Source organism: Panthera pardus, unplaced genomic scaffold, assembly GCF_024362965.1.
Source record: "Panthera pardus isolate Hobbes unplaced genomic scaffold, ASM2436296v1 HiC_scaffold_8, whole genome shotgun sequence".
NCBI classification, from domain to species: Eukaryota; Metazoa; Chordata; class Mammalia; order Carnivora; family Felidae; genus Panthera; species Panthera pardus.
The window spans coordinates 55414232-55439092 of NW_026527013.1; the positions used below are offsets into that span (position 1 = coordinate 55414232).

The following is a 24861-nucleotide window of genomic DNA, read 5'->3' on the forward strand; positions in this document are numbered from 1 at the left end:
GCAGGGATTGTCAGAATGAATTAAAAAAAAAATCCAACTATATGTTGTCTATAAGAGGTTTATTTGAAATCCAAAGATACAACTATGTTGAAAGTCAAATGATGGGAAAAAAGATATTCCATGCAAATAGTAACCAAAATAGAGAAGAGGTGGCTCTGGTATCAGAGAAAACAGACTTTAAAAATTTCTATAAGAGACAAAGAAGGACATTATGTATTGAGAAAAGGGTCAATACCTAGAGAAGATACAATTATAGACATAAATACACCTAACAACAGAGCCCCAAAATATATAAAGCAAAAATTTACAGGATTAAAAATAGAAAAAGTTTTAAGTTGGAGACTTAAAAAGTTAAAAGTTGGAGACTTCACTACCTCACTGCCTTACACAGAAGGTCAATAAAGAAAACAGAATTTGAACAACACTATAAACTAACTAGACCTAACAGAACACTCCACCCAACAGCAGCAGAATGCACATTCTTCTCAAGTGCATAGGACCATTCTCTGATAGAGACAATATGTTAGGACACAAAACAAGTCTCAATAAATTTTAAAAGATTGGAACCTTAGAAAGTATCTTCTCGGACAACAGAATGAAACTAGAAATCAATGGCAGAAGGATATTTGGAAATTTCTCAGGTGCAAATTAAACAATACACATTTTAAACAACCAATGGATAGAGAAGAAATCACAAGGAAAATTAGATGTGTGAAAACAAAAATACAACACATCAAAACTTACAGGATAAGACACGGGAATGAGGTTGGAGGACAGAGTCCATGGGAATGGCACAGAGGCCAGGAATGCTGCCAACACCTGGCCCAGGTCAGTGAGGAGCCCTGGGGACCCAGCCGAGCCTGCTGCTCCTGTTCTCCAACATGCACCTCACAGGGAATGACCCCCAACTAGGTGCCTACTCCTACATTCAAGGCGACCTGATAGGTTTTCTGTCAGATGTTCCACTGTAATAATGCTGGAGTTATGAAGTCTCTGTTTCTTTGCTCCAAAACAAGACATTCTTCCCTGCATATAGAATAGGAGTAACGTTGGTCAGAATCTGGCTGTTGTTTAAAACTGAAGATTGTCATGACTGCTTAATGTAAGCTCTATTCTGAAATAAAATTAATTGTCTTAGAAATACTAAGTCAGTTTAATTCGTAGTGCTCAAAGAATCATCCACACAGGAACACAGTAATACTGGTGACCCAAATTTGCTTTTGGAACCATGAAACTTTTCTCGTTTTTGACTTTGACAATATAATCACAGATGACAATAGCGATGCATGGATTGTACAGTGTGTTCCAGAGAAAAAGCTTCCTATGGAACTACAAGATTCTTATGAAAAAGGATTTTGGACAGAATTTATGGGCAGAGTCTTTAAGTATTTGGGAGACGAAGGTATAAGAAAAGATGAAAAGAGCAGTGACATCAATGCCTTGGTGAACTTTACCTTATAAAAAGGATAAATTTGGCTGTATCTTATTTCAGATTCAAATTCAGTCTTCATGGATGGGGTTTTAGAAGCTACCAGTTTTCATGATGTGTTAGACAATATGTTTATAAATCCAACATCTTTTGATAGCAATCGTCATCTCTCTGTGAAAAATTATCATGCTCATTCCTGCAATAGGTTCCAAAAAAAAAAAATATTTGCAAAATGTAGTTTTTGTAGATAAACGGTTACAAGAGGGAGTGAATTATACATGAATGGCTTATGTAGGTGATGGTGAAAATGATGCCTTTCCAGTAACTTTTTTAAAGAATGATGATGCCATGCCACAGAAAGGATATACTTTACGGAAAACTCTTTCCAGAATGTCTTAAAATCTTGAACCTATGGAATATTCTGTTGTAGTTTGGTCTTCAGGTGTTGAAATAATTTCTCATTAACAATTTATTTATTTTTTTATTTTAGAGAGAGTCCATGAGTGGGTGAGAGGGACAAAGGGAGAGAGAAAAACCCAAGCAGGCTCCACAGTGTAGAGCCTGATGCAGGGCTCAATCCCATGACTCTGGGATCACAACCTGAGTCAAAATCAAGAATTGGATGCTCAACCAGGTGAACCACCCAGGTGTCACCACAGTTTCTAATAAAGGAATAATATACCAACAACAATGAAAAACTTATGGGATAAAGTGAGAACAGCGGTCAGGGAGAAATTTATAGCTGTAAATACCCATATTGAAAGAAGAGAGGCGCCTGGGTGGCTCAGTCGGTTAAGCGTCCACTCTTGATTTCAGCTCACATCATGATCTCATGGTTCGTGAGTTCGAGACCCACATCCAGCTCCACGCTGACAGTGTGAAACCTGCTTGGGATTCACACTCTCTCCCTTTCTCTTTGCCCCTCCCCTGCTCACTCTCTATCTCTCAAATAAATAAATAAGCTTTTTTAAAAAGGGAGAGAAGAAAGATCTCAAATCAATAACCATAATTACCACTTTAGGTACTAGAAAAAGAAGAGCAAATTAAAGTTAAAGCTAGCAGAAGGGAGGAAATAATAAAGATTAGCAGAAACAGAAACAAAAAAGAGAACAGAAAAGCAACAGAAAGAACCAACAAAACCAAAAGTTGGTTCTTTGAAAAGATCGACAAAATTGAGAAAACTGTAACTAGACTGCCAAAAAAAAAAAAAGGAAAATTCAAATTCCTAAAATCAGAAATGAAAGTGGAGACATATAAGAGAAGTATATGAACCATTTTACATCTACAGGTTAGATAGCCTACTTGGAAAAAAAATTCCTAGAAACATGCAAAGGGAAATTGCAGGATAAAAGATCAACACCCAGAAAGCAGTTGCCCCTCATGAACATGGGTTGTCTTTCCATTTATCTCATTCTTCTTTAATTTATCTTAACAGTATTTTGTAGTTTTTAGTGTACAAGTCTGACACTTCCTTGGTTAAATTTATTCCAAAATATCTTCTTTTTAAAATTTAATTTATTTAAAGTTAATTAATATACAGTGTAGTATTGGTTTCAGAAGTAGACCCCAATTATTCATCACTTACAGATAACACCCCGTGCTCATTCCAAAAAGTGTCCTCCTTAATGCCTGTCACCCATTTAGCCCATACCCCCACCCATATCCCCTCCAGCAGCCCTCAGTTTGTTCAATGTATTTAAGAGTCTCTTACAGTTTGCCTTCCCTTCCCTATTTTCATCTGTTTTGTTTCTTAAATTCCATGAGTGAAATACATTTGTCTCTGACTTATTTAGCTTAGCATAATACACTCTAGTTCTACCCACCTTGTTGCAAATGGCAACATTCTTTTTGATCACTAATAATACATTGTGTATGTATGTATGTGCATGTATATATACATACATGTGTATATACACATACATGTGTATATACACACATGTATGTATACATACATGTGTATATACATGCATGTGTATATACATACATGTGTATATATACATACATACACATACATACATACATACACACACATACATGCCACATCTTCCTTATCCATTCATCAGCCAAAGGACATTTGGGTTCTTTCCATAATTTGGCTATTGTTGGCAGTGCTGCTATAAACAGTGGGATGCATGTACCCCCTCAAATCAGCATTTTTACATCCTTTGGATAAATTCCTAGTAGTGCAATTGCTAGGTTGTAGGGTAGTTCTATTTTTAATTTTTTGAGGAAACTCCACTAGGTTTTCCAGAGTGGCTGTACCAATTTGCATTCCCACCAGCAGTGCAAAAGGGTTCCTTTTTCTCTGTATCTTTGCCAATATCTGTTGTTGCCTGAGTTGTTAATTTTAGCCATTCTGACAGATGTGAGGTGGTATCTCACTGTGGTTTTGATTTGTATTTCCCTGATGATGAGTGACATTGAGCCTCTTTTCATGTGTCTGTTAGCCATCTGGATGTCTTCTTTGGAAAAGTGTCTATTCATATCTTCTGCCCATTTCTTCACTGGACTTTTTGGCTTTTTGAGCTTGATAAGTTGTTTATAGATTTTGGATACTAACCCTTTATCTGATATGTCATTTGCAAATATCTTCTCCCATTATTTCTATTGACTTTTAATTTTGTTAATTGTTTCCTTTGCTGTGCAGAAGCTTTTTATCTTGATGAGGTCCCAATAGTTCATTTTTGCTTTTAATTCCCTTGCCTCTGGAAATATGTCTAGTAAAAAGTTGCTATGGCCAAGGTCAAAGAGGTTGCTGCCTGTTTTCTCCTCTAGTATTTTGATGGTTTCCTATCTCACATTTAGGTCTTTCATATATGTTGAATTTATTTTTGTGTATGGTGTAAGAAAGTGGTCCAGGTTCATTCTTCTGCATGTTGCTGTCCAGTTTTTCCAGCACCATTTGCTGAAGACACTGTCTTTTTTCCATTGGATATTCTTTCATATTTTGTCAAATATTAGTTGGCCATATATTTGTAGGTCCATTTCTGGGTTAGAGAACCCAGAACCATACTGTCTTGATGATTACAGCTTTGTAATATAGCTTGATGCCTGGAGTTATATGCCTTCAGCTTTAGTTTGCTTTTTCAACAATACTTTGGCTATAAAGGGTCTTTTCTGGTTCCATACAAATTTTAGAATTGTTTATTCTAGCTCTGTGAAGACTGCTGGCTTGAGTTTCCCAAACAAACAAAAACTAAAGGAGTTTGTGACCACTAAACCACTCCTGCAAGAAATTTTAAGGGGGAACACTCTGAATGGAGAAAAAAAGAAGACCAAAGCAACAAAGACTACCAAGGGCCAGAGGACATCGCCAGAAACACCAACTCTATAGGTAACACAATGGCACTAAATTCATATCTCTCAACAATTACTCTGAATGTAAATAGACTAAATGCTCCAATAAAATGACATAGGGCATTAAAACGGATAAAAAACAAGATTCATCTATATGCTGCCTACAAGAGACTCATTTTAGATCTAAGGACACCTGCAGATTGAAAGTGAGGGGATGGAGAACCATCTATCATGCTAATGGACATCAAAAGAAAGCTGGAGTAGCCATACTTCAACAAACTAGATTTTAAAACAAAGACTGTAACAAGAGATGAATAAGCGCATTATATCATAATTAAGGGGTCTATCCATCAAGAAAATATAACAATTGTAAATATTTAGGCCCCCAACTTGCAAGACTCAAACATATAAATCAATTAATCACAAACATAAACTCATTGATAATAATGCCATAATAGTAGGAGACTTTAATACCCCACTTACCACAATGGACAGATCATCTAAGCAGAAAATCAGCAGGGAAACAATGGCTATGAATGACACATACCCCACTTACCACAATGGACAGATCATCTAAGCAGAAAATCAGCAGGGAAACAATGGCTATGAATGACACACTGGACAAGATGAACTTAAAAGATATATTCCGAACATTTCATCCTAAAGCAACAGAATGCACATTCTTCTCGACTGCACATGGAACATTCTCCAGAAAAGATTACATACTGAGTCACAAATCAGCCCTCAACAAGTACAAAAAGATCAGGATCACACCATGCATATTTTCATATCACAACTCTGTGACACTTGAAATCAACCACAAGAAAAAATTTGGAAAGCCCTCAAACATTGAGGTTAAATAAAATCCTACTAAAGAAATGAATGGGGGGCACCTGGGTGGCTCAGTTAGTTATGTGTCCAACTTCGGCTCAGGTCATGATCTCACCGTTCATGAGTTCGAGCCCCACGTCAGGCTCTGTGCTGACAGCTCAGAGCCTGGAGCCTGCTTCGGATTCTGTGTCTTCCTCTCTCTCTGTCCTTTCCCCACTCATACTGTCTCTCTCTGCCTCTCAAAAAATGAATAAATGCTAAAAAAAAAATCTTAAAAACAAAAAAGAAATGAATGGGTTAACCAGGAAATTAAAGAAGCACTTTAAAAAAAATTTTTTTTAACGTTTATTTATTTTTGAGACAGAGAGAGACAGAGCATGAACGGGGGAGGGTCAGAGAGAGAGGGAGACACAGAATCTGAAACAGGCTCCAGGCTCTGAGCAGTCAGCACAGAGCCCCGACGCGGGGCTGGAACTCACATACTGCGAGATCGTGACCTGAGCCGAAGTCGGACGCTTAACCGACTGAGCCACCCAGGCGCCCCAAAGAAGCACTTTTTAAAAGTACATGCAAGCAAATGAAAATGAAAACATGACAGTCCAAACCCTTTGGGATGCAGCAAAGGCAGTCCTAAGAGGAAAATACATTGCAATTCAGGCCTATCACAAGAAGCAAGAAAGGTCCCAAATACACACATCCTAACCTTACACCTAAAGGAGCTAGAAAAGGAGCAGCAAATAAAGCCTAAAGCTGGCAGAAGAAAGGAAGCAATAAAGATTAGAGCAGAAACAAGATGTAGAAACCAAAACCCCAGTAGAACAGATCAATGAAATTAAAGGCTGTTTTTTTTTTTTGAAGGAAATCTAGCCAGACTTATCAAAAAAAGAGAGAGAACTTAAGTAGAAAAAATCACGAATTAAAGAGGAGAGATCACAACCAACACCACAGAAATACAAAAAATTATAAGGGAATACTATGAAAAATTATATGCCAACAAACTGGACAATTTGGAAGAAATGGACAAATTCCTAGAAACTCATACACTACCAAAACTGAAACAGGAAGGAACAGAACATTTGAAGAGGCCCATAATCAGGAAAGAAATTGAATCAGTTATCCAAAACCTTCCAACAAACAAGAGTCTTGGGCCATATAGCTTCCCAGGGGAATTATACCAGACAGGTGAAGAAGGATTGATGCCTATTCTCCTAAAAGTGTTCTAAAAAATAGAAATGGAAGGAAGCTTCCAGACTCATTCTCTGAAGACAGCGTTACCTTGATTCTAAAACCAGACAAAGACCCCACTAAAAAGTAGAATTACAAGCCAATATCCCTGATGAAATTGGATATTAAAATCCTCAACAAGATACTAACAAATTGAATTCACAGTACATTAAAAGAATTATTCGCCATCATCAAGTGGTATTTTCCCAGGCTGCAAGGCTGGTTCAATATTCACAAAGCAGTCAATGTGATACACCACATTAATAAAAGAAAGGATAAGTACCACATGATCCTCTCAATAGATGCAGAAAAAGCATGTGACAAAATATAGCATCCTTTCTTGATAAAAACCCTCAAGAATGTGGGGATAGAGGGAACAAATCTCAACATCATAAAGGCCACATATGACAGACCCACAGCTAATATCATTCTCAATGGGGAAAAACAGAGCTTCCTCCCTAAGGTCAGGAACATGACAGGGAGGTCCACTCTCACCCCTGTTGTTCAACAGGGTACTGGAAGTCCTAGCCTCGGCAATTAGACAACAAAAAGAAATAAAAGGCATATAAATTGGCAAAGAAGAAGTCAAACCTTTACTCTTTGCAGTGACAAGATACTCTAAATGGAAAACCCAAAAGACTCCACAAAAAACTGCTAGAACTGATACATGAATTCAGCAAAGTCACAGGATATAAAACAAATGTACAGAAGTTGGTTGATTTCTATACACCAATAATGGAGCAGCAGAAAGAGTAATCAAGGAGTCAATCCCACTTACAACTGCACCAAAAACCATAAAATACCTAGGAATAAACCTAATCAAAGAGGTAAAAGATTTGTATAGTGAAAACTATAGAAAGCTTATGAAAGAAACTAAAGAAGACACAAAGAAATGGAAAAACATTCCATGCACATGGATTGGAAGAACAAATATTGTTAAAATATCAATACTACCCAAAGAAATACACATATTCAGTACAATCCTTATCAAAATACTCTTTTTGACACTATTGTAAATGGCATCATTTCCTTTTGTTCATTTCCTTTTTATTGTTATAGTTGTTCATACAGCATTTCATATCATTTGTGGCTAGTATTTATGAATTGGAAGACTCATCTTATTCATGGCAATATGCCCCACAGTAAACTACAGATTCAATTCAATCCATATCAAAATTTCATCAATCTTTTTTGCAAAAAATGGAAAACTTATTTTAAAATTCATATGGATTTGCACTGGACCCCACATAACCAAAAAAATATTGAAAAAAGAACAAAGTTGAAGGACTCAAACTTCCTGATTTCAACACATTACCATAAAGCTACAATAATCAAAACACTGTGGCACGAGCACAATAAGACATACAGATCAATGGAATAGAATTAAGACTACAAATGGGGCGCCTGGGTGGCTCAGTCGGTTAAGCGTCCGACTTCAGCTCAGGTCACGATCTCGCGGTCCGTGGGTTTGAGCCCCACGTCGGGCTCTGGGCTGATGGCTCAGAGCCTGGAGCCTGCTTCCGATTCTGTGTCTCACTCTCTCTCTGCCCCTCCCCCGTTCATGCTCTGTCTCTCTCTGTCTCAAAAATAAATAAAAAACGTTAAAAAAAAAAGACTACAAAAATAAACTCATACATCTACAGTTAACGATCTTCAGCAAGGGTGCCAAGAACATTCAATGGTGAAAGAATAGTTTACTCAAGAAATAGAGGTGGAACAACTGGGAATCACATGTGAAAGAATGGAGTTGGAGCCTTATATCACCATATGCACCATATGCAAAAATCAACTCAAAATGGATCAAAGACCTAAATGTAAGAGCTATAAGTATGAAACTCTTAGAAGACAACACAGGCATGAGAATGGTTTCTTAAATATGAAACCCAAAGCATAAGGAATAAAAAAAAGAAAAACTGGACTTCATAAAAATTAAAAACTTCCACATACCAAAGAGGGTGAGCAAGAGTGAAAAATTTTCCCACAGTATAGGAAAAAAAATTTGCAAATCATATGTCTGATAAGGATCTAGTATCTACAATATATAAAGGAACTCTTACAACTCAGCAAGTAAAGGACAATCAAAAAATGTGCAAAAGACTTGAATACATATTTTTACAAGAAGATACACAAAGAAGGTATATGAATATACTTGAAATTGTTAGTTATTAGAAAAATTCTATTCAAAACCACAATGAGATATGACTTTACATCTACTAGAATGGCTGGAACTTAAAAATTGAAATGTATCAAGTGTAGTCAAGAATGTAGAGAACCTGGAACCCTCATACATGTGGGTGGGGATATAAAATAGCACAGTCACTGTGGAAAACTTTTTGGAGGTTCCTAAGTAAGTTAAACATAGAATTACCATATAATCCAGGAATTCTCCTAGGTATAGACCCGAAAGAATTGAAAACAGGTGTGCAAAAACTTCTATAAGAATGTTCATAGCCAAATGGTGGGGAAAGTCTAATGTCCATAAACAAATGAATGAATTAGAAAAAAGTGGAATATCCATATAACAAAATTTTATACACACACACACATTATAATATATATATAACAGAAATTCTGAGACATGCTGCAATATGTGTGAACCTTGAAAACATTATGCTAAGTGAAGGAGGCCAGACACAAAAGGTCACATGTTGTAGGATTCCATTTACATGAGGTGCCCAGAATAGGCAAATCAAAAGAAATAGAAAACAGATTGGTGGTTGCCAGGGCTAGGGTAGGGGAAAACAGAAAGTAACAGAAAACTGCTTAATGGTTATAGGGTTTTCTTTTGGGGTGATGAAATGGTTGTGGAACTTGATAGCGGTGATGGTAGCACAATGCTGTAAATGCACTAAATGCCACTAAATTGTATATATTAAAATATTTTATTTTATGCTATTTAAATGTCAATTAAAAAGAGGCAGTGATGTATATTAAAATGTGGATGAACCTTGAAAACATTAATGTGAGTGAAAGAAGCCAGATACAAAAGGCCACATATTGCATGATCCTATTTACATGAAATATCTGAAACAGGCGAATGCATAGAGGCAAAAAGCAGATTAGTGGTCCCCAGGAGCTACAGGGGAGGGGAAATGGGGAGTGACTGCTTAACAGACACATGGGATTTGCTTTCAGGGTGATGAAAACACCCTGAAACTAGATAGTGGTGATGACTGCATAGCATTGTGAATGTACTTAATGCCGTTGAGTGATACACTTTAAAATGGTTACAACGATAAATTTTATGTTATGTATATTTTACCATATTTAAAAAAAACACAGAGTGGTTCTGAGCGCTCCACCAACCCTTAAGGGCACAGCGCTGAGCACAGCACTGTGCACTGTGATTAGGGTTTGTTTCTAATGTGATGAGTCTGTCTGTGCATATGAAAAAAGGTTTTGAGGGAAGTTTGAGGGGAGAACGGGCAGCTGAGCCAAGACATCCAGGAGGTGCTGACAATGGAATGAATGAAACCCAAATGAAAAGAATACTGGGATGGTTTCTGGGGTCTGGTGTTGACAAAGAGCAAACCAATCAGGGCTGGGAGCTTTTTGGCATCCCAAGGGCAGATGAACCATTTCTACCTGAGAGCTTTGTCCAGCAATCTCCATGGGACCAGAATTAATCGCTGAGCCCAGAAAACGTCTTCCAAACATTTTCTCTACTTCCAAGGGATCCAACAGCTGCATGGGTGCTTTGGCCATTTGAACGCAGTAACACAGAATTTCTCTATCAAGATCACTGGGTCCAACTTCCTCAGCTTCAAATGAAGGGAAGTGAGGCCCAGAGAGATGAAGTGACCTGTGCAGGGTCACCAAGAAGAACTGGCCCTAGAACCCAGCCTCTTGGGACTCCCAAAGAGGAAATGCATTGATGGCCAGGATGTGGTTATTTCTGGCATATGAGTCAAGCATGCCAGCAGCAAGGCCTGCAGGTTTGGGGTGGTCTCACCCAGGGGGACCTCAGGATTCTGGAACAGGGAAGAGAACAGACTGTGCTCTAGCCCACCTACTCTGGTCCTGCTGATAGCAACAGAATTCACAGACATAGCTTTTCCAGGGGCTCAGGAAGACGATCCTACTCAAGGCAGTGGAAGAATAGGAAAGGGGGAAAGGAGAGCCCTTGACCCACAGCAAGCAGCAGCTACCCTGGAAGGAGTTTGCCATGTACGGTATGACAAGGCTCACTGGAAGCAAGGCTGAGCAGAGTGTGATGAATGGATTCATTTACAGTCAGAGAAACAATAGGACTCCTTTGACAGGGTGCTTAAATTCTGAATTCCCAATTCAGTCGGAGAGGAGGCCAAATGAAGTGAGGGGGGACTGCTGCTGGGCAGCCTGAGAGTTCAGAGAGCTCCCTCTCCTCCAAAGGTATGGGCCACTAAGTACCTAGAGGTTTTATTATTAAATGAGGCTCCCTTCCATCCCCCATCTCCTACTCTCTGCTGGAGGAAACAATCCTAGAAGGCATAAAAATGGTGCCAGAAAGAGGGCCCTAAATGGAGGTGAAGCGGCCCTGAACCCAGGCCTGGCTTTGCCACCAAATTCCTTTTGTGACATTAAATTGAGTCACACCATCTGTTCCTACAAAGAAGGGACAAGAATGTCTGGCTTAGTGTCTCCTCTCTTTGACGTATCATCCAACTCAGAGTGCAGAACCTGGAATAAGTGCTTTGCCCTCTCTGGCTTCACAGCCTTGCTGCCAAATGAGTTGGGCATCTGGTCCAGCCCCACTGCCTACTGGGGAGTGAATGACAGGACCGGGGCTGCAAGGTGACTTCTTCTTCTTCTTTTTTAAGTTTATTCATTTATTTTTGAGAGACAAAGAGAGAGGCAGATAGAGAATCCCAAGCAGGCTCCACTCTGTTAGTGCAGAGCCCAACATGAGGCTCAATCTCACAAACATGAGATCATGACCTGAGCCAAAATCAAGAGCCAGATGCTCAACTCACGGAGCCACCCAGGCGCCCCTCCAAGGTGACTTCTTGATGCACTGTTTCCCACCCAGACATCCTCCAAAGAGAGCCTTCTCTGACCTGGACAAATGCTTAATGTCCTGAAGAACCTGTGACCAGGCTTCTCTGGTCAGGTGAAAAGCCAAAGTAAATAATCAGGCCTGTTCAAACCCAGAAATTTTCTGGGGCTGAGTTGTTGGGGAGAAGGGGCAGCAGCAAATAAAAGGATACTACACGAAGGAGGATCCATCACAGAAGGTGTAATGCAACTTGATGACCTTCTTGGATGTCTTAGACTCCTGAGAATGCTGGCTGAAGTGAGGCTGTTGGTGGGCAGGAGGCTGGTGAGGGGTGGGGGTGGAAGTCTGAGCACCTGGAGGGTGAGGGGTCTGAGCGTCCCCTTTCGGGGCTGACATTAGATGAGAGGGCATCTTTGCCCTGTAGTTGCGAAAGATCATGGGGTAGGAGAAATTCCTCCCTTTCCACGAGGCCCTTTCAGCTTCTCTGCAGGGAAGGAGACCAACATATCTTCTAGCCACTTGGCTCTTGCTCACCAGGAACACTGTCTCTATAGCCCCTGCCCAGCTCCCAAGACTCTTGTCCCATTTCTCTGTCCCCAAAGTACCTGTGCCCACCCCACTCCCCCTCATCCTAAAGGCAGTACTTAGGAAGAACTGGGAAGGCCCTGGTACCCCTCTGAAACCATTCCTTGCCTGATTTCCACTGTAAGCAATGGGATGAGGACCCATGGAGTGGGACTGAGTACAGAAGGGGAGTCTGGAGAGCAGGGTCTGGGGACTCTGCTCACTCCCCACTCCTGAGGTTACAAAGAAAGAGCTTCCATCCAGAATGTTACAGTAAAGGGCAAACTGGGTAGCTTCCCTTCTCCCATGTTCTTTAGCTGCAATGATGGCCCATGGGAGCCCAAGACATATGCCTTAGATGGGGCTAGGTTTTAAATCCTTTATGGCCCATGGTCTGAGCCTTTGGAGAAATGTAGACTAACTTACTAGGACTTGTGAGACCCCAAATCATAGATATCATTAATCACCCAGGTCAATGTTTTTTGTTTGCTCTGAGAGGATTTTTGCTGCTGCTGCTGCTGCTGTTGTAGGAAAACATCTGACAAATTGTGTTAAGAAATAAACATTCAAGTCACAAAGCCTAAAAAGTGTAAGGAGCCCTGCAAAAGGTGAGGAGGCTAAGATCAATGACCTGGTGTCAGGTCCACCAAATTGTGGGACCTCCGGCAATAGCTTATTGGCTTGCTCTGGCTACTGGTTTCCTCATCCGCAAAATGGGCATACCCCTTCTTCCTCATCAGGTTATAGTGAGGGCTGAAAAGGACTGTGAGTGGTGAGAGCGTAGGGACATGAATGCATATGAGGGATGGCCATCACCCCATCACTGGTCACTGTCGTTGGGGGCACTGGGCAGCTGGCACTTCCTGGCCCTGTTCAGACACTTCCGTGAATTCCCCGTCATGCACACACAGGTAGCTGGCAGCCATACCCAATGTTCGCGTCTGCCCCCAACCACCCAGGCGCTCACATAAGGCGACACATCTCCTGCAGCTTCTCTCGGGCCTCAGGGCAGGGGTCGCTGAACTCCATACTGTCAGAAGCAAAGTTTCTGAGTCCTCGTTGGAGGGGTGACATGGTTATGTCTTCGAAGTTTTTTGATCTGCCTGTGGCTGGAGAGGAAGAAGTTAGAGAGGGGTTCTAGAGGATGGTTTCTTAAGATGTCATGTTCACATGGGGGTGAGGTGGCAGGGAGCACTTCTCCTGATAGTCAAAATAATCGGGGGGCATCATTCATGCTTCCCGGGGATGGGAATCCCTGGCATGTCACTATAACACAGAGACACTGCTCTGTGAGTCAACTAAGAATGTGTTAGGAACAGGCATGTGCAGAGTGGCATACCCAGCTATGTTTCCCCAGGACAGCCTGGGCCTGGGGCTGCCATGCATGCTGAAGTGATTCCCTTTTGACACTTCTGATTAAAAAACAGAAAATCTCAGTTCCAACTCAATTGGCTGCAACACTTCTCCGACGCTGGCTAATCTTGGGCCTTCTGCAGAGGGCAGTGTGTATCGACAGACTGAGACTGCATTTTTTTTTTTTTTTTTTTTTTTTTTTTTTTTACATATTGTGGTAAAATACATGTAACAAAAATTTACCGTCCTAACCATTTTTACATGTACAGTTCAGTGATATTAAATACATCCACACTGATGTGCAACAATCACTATCATCTACCTCTATAACTCCCGTTTTGTAAATTAAAGCTCTTACCCATTAAATAGTAACAACTCCCCATTCTCTACTCCCCCCAGCCTCTAGTAACCATCACCTTACTTTCTGTCTGAGTCTGACTATTCTAAATACCTCATATAGGTAGAGCCATATAGTACTTATCTTTTTGTGATTAGCTTATTTCACTTAGCATAATGTCCTCAAGCTTCTTCCACATTATAGCATGTGTCAGAATGTCCTCCCTTTTAAAGGCTGAGCAATATTCCGATGTGTATGTATAGACCACATTTTATCCACTCATCCATTGATGGACACTTGGGTTGCTTCCATGTTTTAGCTATTGAGAATAATGTTGCTAGGAACATGGATATATATATATATATATATCCGTGTATATATATGTATATGTGTATATATATGTGTATATATACATATACATATATATATATACATATATACACACACACACATATATATATATATATCCGTATAATGTGTATGTTTCCAATTTGAACGTCTTTTCTTCTCAATCTTGCTTTGGCTAGAACTTCCAGTTCTAAGTTGAATATAAGGGGTGAACTTGGGTACCTTTTCCTTGTTCCTGATCTTAGAAGAAGAGCTTTCCATCTTTCATCACTGAATATGATGCTTGTTCTATGTTTTTCACATATGACTTTTACCACGTGAAGGTAGTTTACTTCTATTCCTAGTTTGTTGAGTGTTTTTCAATCATGAAAGGGTGTTGAATTGTCAAATGCTTTTTCTGCACTGAGATGATCATGTGGTTTTTTTCCCCTTCACTCTGCGATTGAGTTTTGTTATTGAACCATGTTTGCATTCCAGGAATAAATCCTTCTTGGTGTCATGCTGTATAATCCCTAATGTACTATTGAATTCCGTTTGCTAGTATATTGTGGAAGATTTTTGCATCAATGTTCATAAAGGACATTGTCTGTGGTTTTCTTTTGTTGTAGTGTCCTAGTATGGTTCTGGTATCAGGGTAATGCTGGCCTCACAGAAGGAGTTGAGAAGTGTTCCCTCTTATTTTTTTGTTAAACTTTGAGAATGAAGAATAATTGTAATTAGTTCTTTAAATGTTTGGTAGAATTCACCACTGAAGCCATCAGGTCTAGGGTTTTTCTTTGTTGGTAGGTTTTTGATTACTGATTTAATCTCCACAGTATTTATAGATCAACATTTTTCTACTTCTTCCTGAGTCTTGGTAGGTTTTGTGTTTCTAGGAATCTATCCATTCCATGCAAGTTATCTAATTTGTTGGTATATGATTGTTCATTTTCTCTGTTCTAATCTGTATTTTTTACCTTGTCTAGCTTTGGTTTTAGTTTCTTCTTCTTTTTCTAGGTCCTTAACTTGTGAAGTTAGGTTATTTGATGTCTTTCTTATCTTGTCTTTAATGTAAGCACTTAAAACTGTAAATTACCCCCTTAGTACTACTTCTGCTGCATCCTGTAAGTTTTGGTATATTGTATTCTAATTTTTATTCATCTCTGTTTTCTAATTTCTCTTGCAATTTCTTCTTTAATCTGTTGGTTGTTTAAGAATGTGTTATTTACTTTCCACAATTTTGTGGTTTTTTTCTAGTTTTCCTTCGTTATTGATTTCTAACTTCATCCCATGGTGGTCCGAAAAGATACTTTGTATATCCTTTTTAATTGATTGAGACTTAAAATCTGTGGCCTAACATATGGCCTATCCTGAAAAATCTCCCATGTGCACTTGAAAAGAATGTGTATTGTTTTGTTGTTTGTGCTCTAATTGGTTTATTTCCTCTCTTTCCTTACTTATCTTTTGCCTGGTTGTTTTTCCATTATGGTGAGTAGGGTATTGAAATTTTCAACCACTATTGTAGAACTGTCTTGGGGCGCCTGGGTGGCGCAGTCGGTTAAGCGTCCGACTTCAGCCAGGTCACGATCTCGCGGTCCGTGAGTTCGAGCCCCGCGTGGGGCTCTGGGCTGATGGCTCGGAGCCTGGAGCCTGTTTCCGATTCTGTGTCTCCCTCTCTCTCTGCCCCTCCCCCGTTCATGCTCTGTCTCTCTCTGTCCCAAAAATAAAAAAAAAAAAAAAAAAAAAAAAAACGTAAAAAAAAGAACTGTCTTTATTCTGTCAGTTTTTGCTTCAGCTATATATATTTTTTTGCATCAGATATTTATATGGTCTGTCATTAGGTGCATAAACATTTATAATTATTATATCTTCTTGTATTGAAACTTTTATTAATACCAGTGTCCTTTTTCTCTTATAAACTTTTGAGAGAGAGAGAGAGAGAGAGAGAGAGAGAGAACATGCATGCTCAAGCAGGGGAAGGGGAGAGGGAGAGAGAGAATCTCAAGCAGGCTCCATGCCTAGCACAGAGCTCGGCATGCGGCTTGATCTCAACAATTGTGAGATCATGACCTGAGCCAAAATCAAGAGTCGGATGGTCAACCAACTGAGCCACCCAGGTGCCCCTCTTATAATCTTTTTTGATTTAAAGTCTATTTTGTCTGATACTAGTATTGCTACCCCCGTTCTCTTTGGTTAATATTTGCATAGAATATCTTTTCTCCATCCTTTTACTTTCAACCTGTTTGTGTCCTTGGATCTCAAGTGAATCTCTTATAGATAGTACATCATTGGATCATGTGCTCTAATCCATTCTGCCAATCTCTGTCTTTTGATTGGGGAGTTTAATCCATTCATATTTAAAGTAATTACTGACAAGGGATTTCTGTCATTGTACTTTTTGTTTACTAGATGCCTTATGGCTTTGGTCCCTCAGGTCCTACAATACTGTTTTGTGTTGATTGTGTGATAAGATATTTAAATTCCTTTGTCATTTGCTTTTTTGTGTATTGTATAGCTATTTTCTTTGTGGTTACAATGAGGGAAACAGTGGGGATTACATTTAACATCCCAAAGTTCTAACACTCTAATTTGAATTTTTATCAGCTTAACTTACAAAAACTCTCCTTTAACAGATTCATTCCCACCTCTTTCAGTTGTTACAAGATTATATCTTTATAATTTTTTAAATGTGTATTTATTTTTAAGAGAGAGAAAGAGACTGAGTGTGAACAGGGGAGTGGAAGAGACAGAAAGGGAGACACAGAATCTGAAGCAGGCTCCAGGCTCTGAGCTGTCAGCACAGAGCCCAACGCGGGGCTCGAACCGCGAGACCATGACCTGAGCTGGTCAGACACTTAACTGACTGAGACACCCAGGTGCCCCAACAAGATTACATATTTATTTAGTATATGCACCAAAACATAAACTAACGTTTTTTTTAAAATGTATTAGTATTTTGAATTATGTAGAAAACAAGATTTGTAGTTAACCAAAGTTACAGTAATACTAGCTTTAAAACTAATAATTTTTTCTTTAAATGTATAAGTCTTTTAAATCCTTTTGAAAAACAGAGGCATCTGGGGGGCTCAGTTGGTTTAGCATCCGACTTTGGATTAGGTCATGATCTCACAATCTGTGACTTCGAGCCCCGCGTCGAGTTCTGTGCTGACAGCTCAGAGCCTGGAGCCTGCTTCAGATTCTGTGTCTCCCTCTCTCTCTGCTCCTCCCCTACTTGTGCTCTGTCCCTCTGTCTCTGTCTCTCTCAAAAATAAAAGGAAAACACTTAAAAAATTAAGATAAATAAATGAATAATGTAAAAAACAAAACGTACAGTTATGAACCAATTACAATACTACTAGCTTTTATAATTGCCCATGTATTTTCTTTTATCTGGGAATGTTTTAATATCTCCCTCACTTTTGAAGGACAGTTTAGCTGAATATAGGATTTTTGGTTGATAGGTTTTTTTTCTTTTATCACTCTGAATATACAGCCCTGGTGCCTTGTGGCCCCCAAAGTTTCTGATGAGAAACCTGCTGATAATCTTATTGAGAATTCCTTGTATATAATGATTTGCTTTTCTCTTGCTGCCTTCCAGATTCACTGTCATTGTCTTCTGAAAGTTTGATTATAATGTGTCTTGGTGTGGGTCTCTTTGAGTTCACGTTACTTGGAGTCTGTCAAACTTCTTTGGTGTTTATACTCATGTCTTTCATCAAACTTGGGACTTTTCATTTCCTCAAATATTCTTGCTATCCCTTTCCCTCTTCTCCTTCTGAGACTTCCACAATGTGTATGTTATTCTCCTTGATGGTGTCCCACAGGTCCCTTAGGCTCTGTTTACTTTTTAAAAATCTGTTCTTCAGATTTAATCATTTCAATTGTTCTATCTTCAAATTTGCTTATTCTTTCTTCTGCCTGCTCAACTCTGGGTGGCAATGTTTTGTGCTTATTGCACTTATTTTCACAGTTATAACCCTGTGGCAGGTGTCAGCTGGTATAAGGATTTGGTGACATGAACTTGTGGAGATAGTCCTCCATGACTAAAATGCCAGAGGCATCATTTCAGGTCCACATGTTTCTGAGCCTCTGCTGCCCACCCAACTGGAGCCACATGCTCTCTCTTAATATATGTAGGCTCAACTTCATCCTGGTTTCAAGAATGAAAATGAGTTTCAAGCCAGGGCCACTGCTCAGGCTCCAGCTGGGTCCTGAGTGCCTCAAAATGAAGTCTTCCTCGCTGTCAGCCAACTCTTCGGCTTTCTGGCTGGTACTTGGATACCATCTCTGGTATCTGCCACTATGAGTGGCTTCTGGTCCCTTTTGCCACTCCTCCTGCCACCCAAGACCAGAGACTTGGCCCTGAGTCCCAGCTAGCAGCTGGCTGACCTCCTGAAACATCTTCTAGTCTGACCATTCATGTCTGGCTTGGCCCTAGTTGCCTTGGATCCTTGAGGGTGATATCTTTTCACTCCAACCAGGAACCATTTTTTGACAGACTTCTCTCAGTTCTCCTTCTGTAAAGTTGGGATACTTTCAAAAAATAGCTATTGTTCCCTCAGGGAGTAAACTCCTGAAGCCTGTCTACTCCAAGTCTGCTTGGTCCTAGAACTGCAAAGGGGGCAGTTGGTAAGGTGTGATAGCACATGTGCATGAACAGAGAGCAGAGGTCCAAAATTCAAAGTGGCCTAAAACCAGAATAACTGTACAACATATACAAACTGGGAAAGTTTTTAGAGTGAAAGCGGGCATCATTAAATGTTATGTCAGAACAATAAGCATAAACTGGGACATTCCTGGGCAAAACAGGTCTACATGGTCACTTACAAACTATTAGAGAAAGTTAATCATCCATTCTGGCATGTATGTATGAGACTAATTTCTAAACATATCAAGAACCTATAACAGATGCAACACCACGAACATACATCTAGTCAGAATGATGCACATCATGACAATTCACATTTTGGTGGGGTAGCAGAGGAAAACAGCCGGACAGACAAAGAGGCCAACAGAAGGCATCACCTTCTGTTGAAGATCATTAGGAGGAAAAATCATGAAATCACAGTTTATCTTGAAGATACTTTGTCTTCTCTCAAAGGGATTCTGTTGATTTAGGGCCAGCTCAGGAGTGGATATAATAAAACCAGGAGCACATAAATTGGGATGCTGGAAATGATGCTGTGGGTTATTGAACCACAGTGACAGAAAGCACATCAACAGAGGTAAAGGAGCTTGGGAAACGAGAGGGGGAAGCTGGATCTACTCCAAACAAGGAAGCTGAAGATGTCAGTTCCATTTGGGAAGGTGTTCTTTGTCTTAGAGTCCTCATGTATACCCCCAGGATTTAGAACAGTGAATGATAACTAGCAATTGTTCACTAAACATTTGTTCACTAACTGAAGACACAGGAGGAGCTTGATATGGAGAATGAGGCCTGGAGGAAGGCAAATCACATAGTCAGCAAGAGGCAGGGTCAGAAATAAAATGCAAACTTCTCAACTTCCAGCCTTACCTCCAGTGTCTGTGGGAATCAACTGGACAATCTTTGAGCATTCCCACCTTTTGTTGATCCTTCCACCACCTACTTTGCAAGTACAGTCCTCCCTGCCTACCCCATTCCACCATCTGCCATCACAGCTGGTTGGGGAGAAGGTAACTGGAAATTCCATGAGACTTTGCCTTGCCACTTCCACTCCCAACTTATTTCTCGGAGGTTCTGGCTGCATGGTTGCTGCTATACTATCTGGTCTACTGCCACCTGTTCTTTGTCTTAAGCCTTTCTTTCTGTTGTGTGTCCTCCTCTGTGGGATAGCAGGTCCCTCTATGTCTTTCTCTTCTTTCTGCATGAATCAGCCCACTTTGGGACATGCTGTTAGGTCTGGTATCCAAATACGTCTCTTCAGATACTCCTTCCCCCACTGGCTGTGTGAGTAGGAGCAACACAGATCTCTCTCTTGATAGAGGGGGTGAGTTTGGGACACTGAGGGGGATGGAAGATGTAGGTTTGATAGGGATGTTGTCCTGTGTGAAGGGAACCACATCACCAGGAACAGAGGGCACGTAAAACAATCAAATGGTGAGACTGCACTGTGGAGTGACTGGGTTGAGATGTGTCAACTTTTATGGGAAAGAATCTGTGTCAATAGCTTCTGCCAACAGGCAGGACAGCCATGTACCCTTCCTATCAGAAAACTAAATCAAAGCATCTCATCAACCTGCACTGGGAATCCTCTATCCCCTCCCCCACCCCCTCCCCCAAAGATGGGCTAAGAGCTCTTTGCTGGAATCCTCTGTTACCTGTTTTCTTCTTGACTTCCCTTCCAGTTGAGAGGGAAAAGCTCAGACAGCCAGTAGATGACTCGTAGACAAGCTGGTAAGGTGAGTTCACACCCATGGTTGGAGTGCTCACAGAGGAATCTGGAGTGGAAAATGGAGGAACTCTTTTTTCAACTTTTCAATTTTTCTTGTAACCAAAAATTTAGTATTACATTTTTTGTTCTGACAGTATGGTAGAGTAGATATTCTAAAGTGCCCTGATTGCTACAAAACAACCACATCTTGGAAGAAAAAGACTTTTTAATGCATGAGCAGGCTCGGAGTAATTAAGGGGAATCTTTAAGATTCCTTTCCGACGGTACCCCTCACCCTACTATAGTATCCCTCAAGACAGTAATGACACCAGCACAGGGAGCCGGGAGCAGCAAGCACAGAAGGTGATGGTATTATTGCGAGGGCAAATGCAGGTATAAGTGCAGCGCTAGGTGGAGGGAATAAACATTGGGCCAATTATTCTCTATCCAGGACACTGAAATCAGATGCTTCTTCAACAACAAATCAGGCTCTTGCAGAATCACACTGTTTCACATAGAATCATTTGATATCCGACCACTTGAGAATTAAAATTTAGCACCCCCATCACTGGCGGAAAATCGTGATCATACTTACATAAACTTCATCAAATCATTGACTCATTCTTTACCCAAATATGGTCATTTCGCTGGTTAGGCATGAAATTGTTAGGAAATGTTAAGCAACTTATCATGGTTCATTCAAATTCCTAAAGAAAATGGCAGACCTGACCTAAATAGATAAAGACTATAACCAGAGACTGCACACGTGCAAATAATAACCTTCACTAGTGATACAAAAGTTAAGATCAGGATAACTTTCAGTACCTTCTAAGTTAGCAGAAATGAACTGACAACAGCCAATACTGGTAAAGATGGGATAAAACCAGTCAACCATGCTGGTATAGGCAAAATCCGTCTAGAAAATAGTATTTGGTAAGAGCTGTACACATATTGAAACTTTCTGCCCCAATAATCCCTCTTAATCAATCTTAACCAATAGAAACTGAACTTGCATATTGCGATGCATATTATACTAATAATAGTAGGAAACTGAAAACCTAAGCATTTGGTTAATAATAGAACCTGAACATTAAAAGTCTACAATGAATTAAAGCGACAATTATTAAAATATATAGCTATGTTGGCAAACATTTGTCTCTCAGTTAAGGAAACTGAGAGGCAGGAAAATTGTAGTATATATATATATATATATATATATATATATATATATAGAGAGAGAGAGAGAGAGAGAGAGAGAGAGAGAGAGAGAGAAACCAAAAAGGAGATTACAAAAATGAAAAATATGAATTATGTAAATAAAGATGGCAAGATTATTTGTTTTCCTTTTTTGTATATGTTTTACTTAGTAATATTGCCAACAACTGACAATCAAGGAGCAGTCCAGTTTTCTTTCATGACAAGGCAGACTAGTATGTACTGGAAAGGAGAAAAGGCAGGAAGCAGGCTTATCACTAAGGAAATGCTTCCTTAAGCAAAGGGTATATTCTGGCTGTAGCTTTAAGGGAAGACTACTCCAGACCCAGTTACAGCTTTGGTCTACCTCATGCAGTAAGAGGGTCCAGAAAAGCAAATGTCATGTAAAATACGTCAACAGCATTTGGATCTTCTTTTTAATGCCCTGTAAGAGCTAATTCAAGTCCTTCTAGGATTAATGCTTTTCCAAAAAGAACAGATCAGTCCTTCATTTATATTTTGTTGGTTAGGTTTTTTTTTTTTTTTTTTTTTTCCAAAGCTCTAGGCTTGTTTAAAGAGGAGCATCTGGAACAGACATGGCAGCAAGTGAGAGATTTCTTAGGGAGTGTGGTGGAACACTCCTGCTAATGTAGCAGGATGCAGAAATCATCAAAGCCTTTCCAGAGTTCAGCTCAGTTCTCTGCAAATTCTCTTCCACCATATTAACCACAACCCAGAAGGGAGGCAGGAAGCCACTGAATCACGGGTGAACGTCTGTGACCCTGCAAGAATGCTCAAACACCTTATGGGGTGGAATACTAATGGTGACAACCATTTCTTTTTCAAGGTAAGGGAATGCTACATTCAGGTAGGGGAGCATCTTGGGCAGGTCTGAGGGTGAGCCACTGGGCCAGGTGGGACTTTCCTACCCATGCAATAGACCAGCAGGCAGTGTCCCCCACAAATGAGATGGATCTCTAAGCTCCACACAGAATGCAAGATGCAGGACTCCATGCATGCTGGTAACCATCTGTGTATATAGTTACAGCATAGTTAGAGGGCCAGTGTTTTCATGGCATAGCTGATCCTGAGCAGCATGCGCAAAGAGTAAATTCCCTTAAGACAAAGACCTCCAGGTCATGGTAAATAGTGCGGAGGTGGGGGTGGGGGAGTCCAATTGGAATTTTATTTTAGAAAATGAAAACAAACTCGAAAACCAAAAAATAAATAATCCAATTAAAAAATGGGCAGAAAACATGACCAGACATTTCTCCAAAGACAACCAGATGGTCAAGAGACACATGAAGACAAATAAGCAGAAGGAAAAAAGAGAGACAGACAGACAAACAAAGAAACAGACTCTTAAGTACAGAGAACATGCTGATGGTTACAGAGGGGAGGTAGGTGGGGGAGGGGTGAAATAAGTGAAGAGCTCTGAACAAGGCATAGGATTGCTGACTCACTATATTGTACACCTGAAACTAACACAACACTGTATGTTAAATATACTGTAATTAAAATTAAAAACTTCATAAAATTTAATAAAAGAAGAAAAAAGCATACTTGGATCGAGGCTTAGGAAAAAACCCCAAAATTTATCAAAATAACTTTATTTTACCTTGTATTTAACAAAAGTTTGTTGATTTAGTAAGCACATGCTAATTCTCATAAGCAATAAAAATGACTGTGTCATTTTTTTTTTTATTTTTTGAGGTGGGGTGATTTTCTTTTTTCCTGAATGGTTGTAGGATAGCAATAAAACAGGAGTACCTTCCTGTTTTTCTTTGCAAAAATACCCAAGGGCTTTATCAGTTTTTATTTTTAACTGACCCCCAAGTCATCCTTTCTGCAAGGAGTCGCTGCCCCAGATGATTTTCCTGTCTCCAGTAGCTGATTGGTTTTGCCTCACTGTGCCATCGTCAGTGGCTTCGCATGGAGACTCAGCAGCTTTCCAACATCACTTCCACTGACTCCATGAAATCCTACATTTTTCCTGCAAGGCTGCCAATTTTATTATGCAATTTATTTGTACTGTACATGTATATTATCAGATGTTTAAGCTCTGACCTCCAAGGAAAGGTTTGTCCAAGATGGACAAACATCCAGTGGACGGGGAGAGACGCTATTTTATAGGGAGGGATGGATTTTACAGGTGAGAGTCAATGGTTGTGAGATTTAAATTTTTTTTACACTTCCCTATGAAACCTAACAGGCAGGATGACTTTCAGGCATCCAAAATGAACACAGGTGACCTTTGAACAACATGGGTTTGAACTGTGAGGGTCCACTTATATGTGAATTTCTTTCAATAACTATAGTACGGTCCTGTAAATATATTTTTTATTCCTTAGGATTTAAAAAAATTTTTTTTAATGTTTATTTTTGAGAGACACAGAGAGAGAGAGAGAGAGAGAGAGCGTGAGCAGGGGAGGGGCAAAGAGAGAGGGAGAGGGAGACACAGAAAACGAAGCAGGCTCCAGGCTCTGAGCTGTCAGCACAGAGCCCAACACAGGGTTTGAACTCACAAGCCGTGAAATCATGATCTGAGTTGAAGTTGGATGCTTAACCGACTGAGCCACCCAGGCGCCCCATCTTCCTTAGGATTTTGTTAACAAATTTTCTTTTCGCTACCTTATTTTATTGTAAGAATACAGTATATAATACATATAACACACAAAGTATGTGTTAACTGTTTATGTTAACAGTAAGAATTTTGATCTACATTAGGCTATTAGTAGTTAAGTTTTGAGGGACTCAAAAGTTACATCTGGATTTTTTACTGCTTGGGGGGTCAGCACAAGGGTCAGTTGTACTTGTATATCCATCATGCTTAAGAGATATATTAGATACAACTGATTCACTGTGTCTCCCAGATCCTATTCCCCTCCACCCCTCTCTAATGCTCACTTCCTCCAACTTAGCATCCAGCATTCCCCTCCACGCTTTTATACTGTACCCAAAGCAATATTGCTTGTAT

At 39.9% G+C, this 24861-nt stretch overlaps 1 protein-coding gene across 4 annotated transcripts in view; it reads right to left on the reverse strand.

Annotated features, from left to right (window-relative positions):
* Positions 1-24861, reverse strand: part of CUNH3orf20 (chromosome unknown C3orf20 homolog) — a 93492-nt gene that overhangs the window by 57679 nt on the left and 10952 nt on the right. For all 4 annotated transcript variants that reach the window (XM_053896990.1, XM_053896989.1, XM_053896988.1 and 1 more), the window contains 3 exons: positions 20638-20757; positions 13288-13429; positions 11968-12240 (listed from right to left, as the gene is read on the reverse strand). In XM_053896990.1, coding sequence (XP_053752965.1) covers positions 11968-12240; positions 13288-13429; positions 20638-20757 — 535 coding nt within the window. The remainder of the gene's footprint in view (positions 1-11967; positions 12241-13287; positions 13430-20637; positions 20758-24861) is intronic.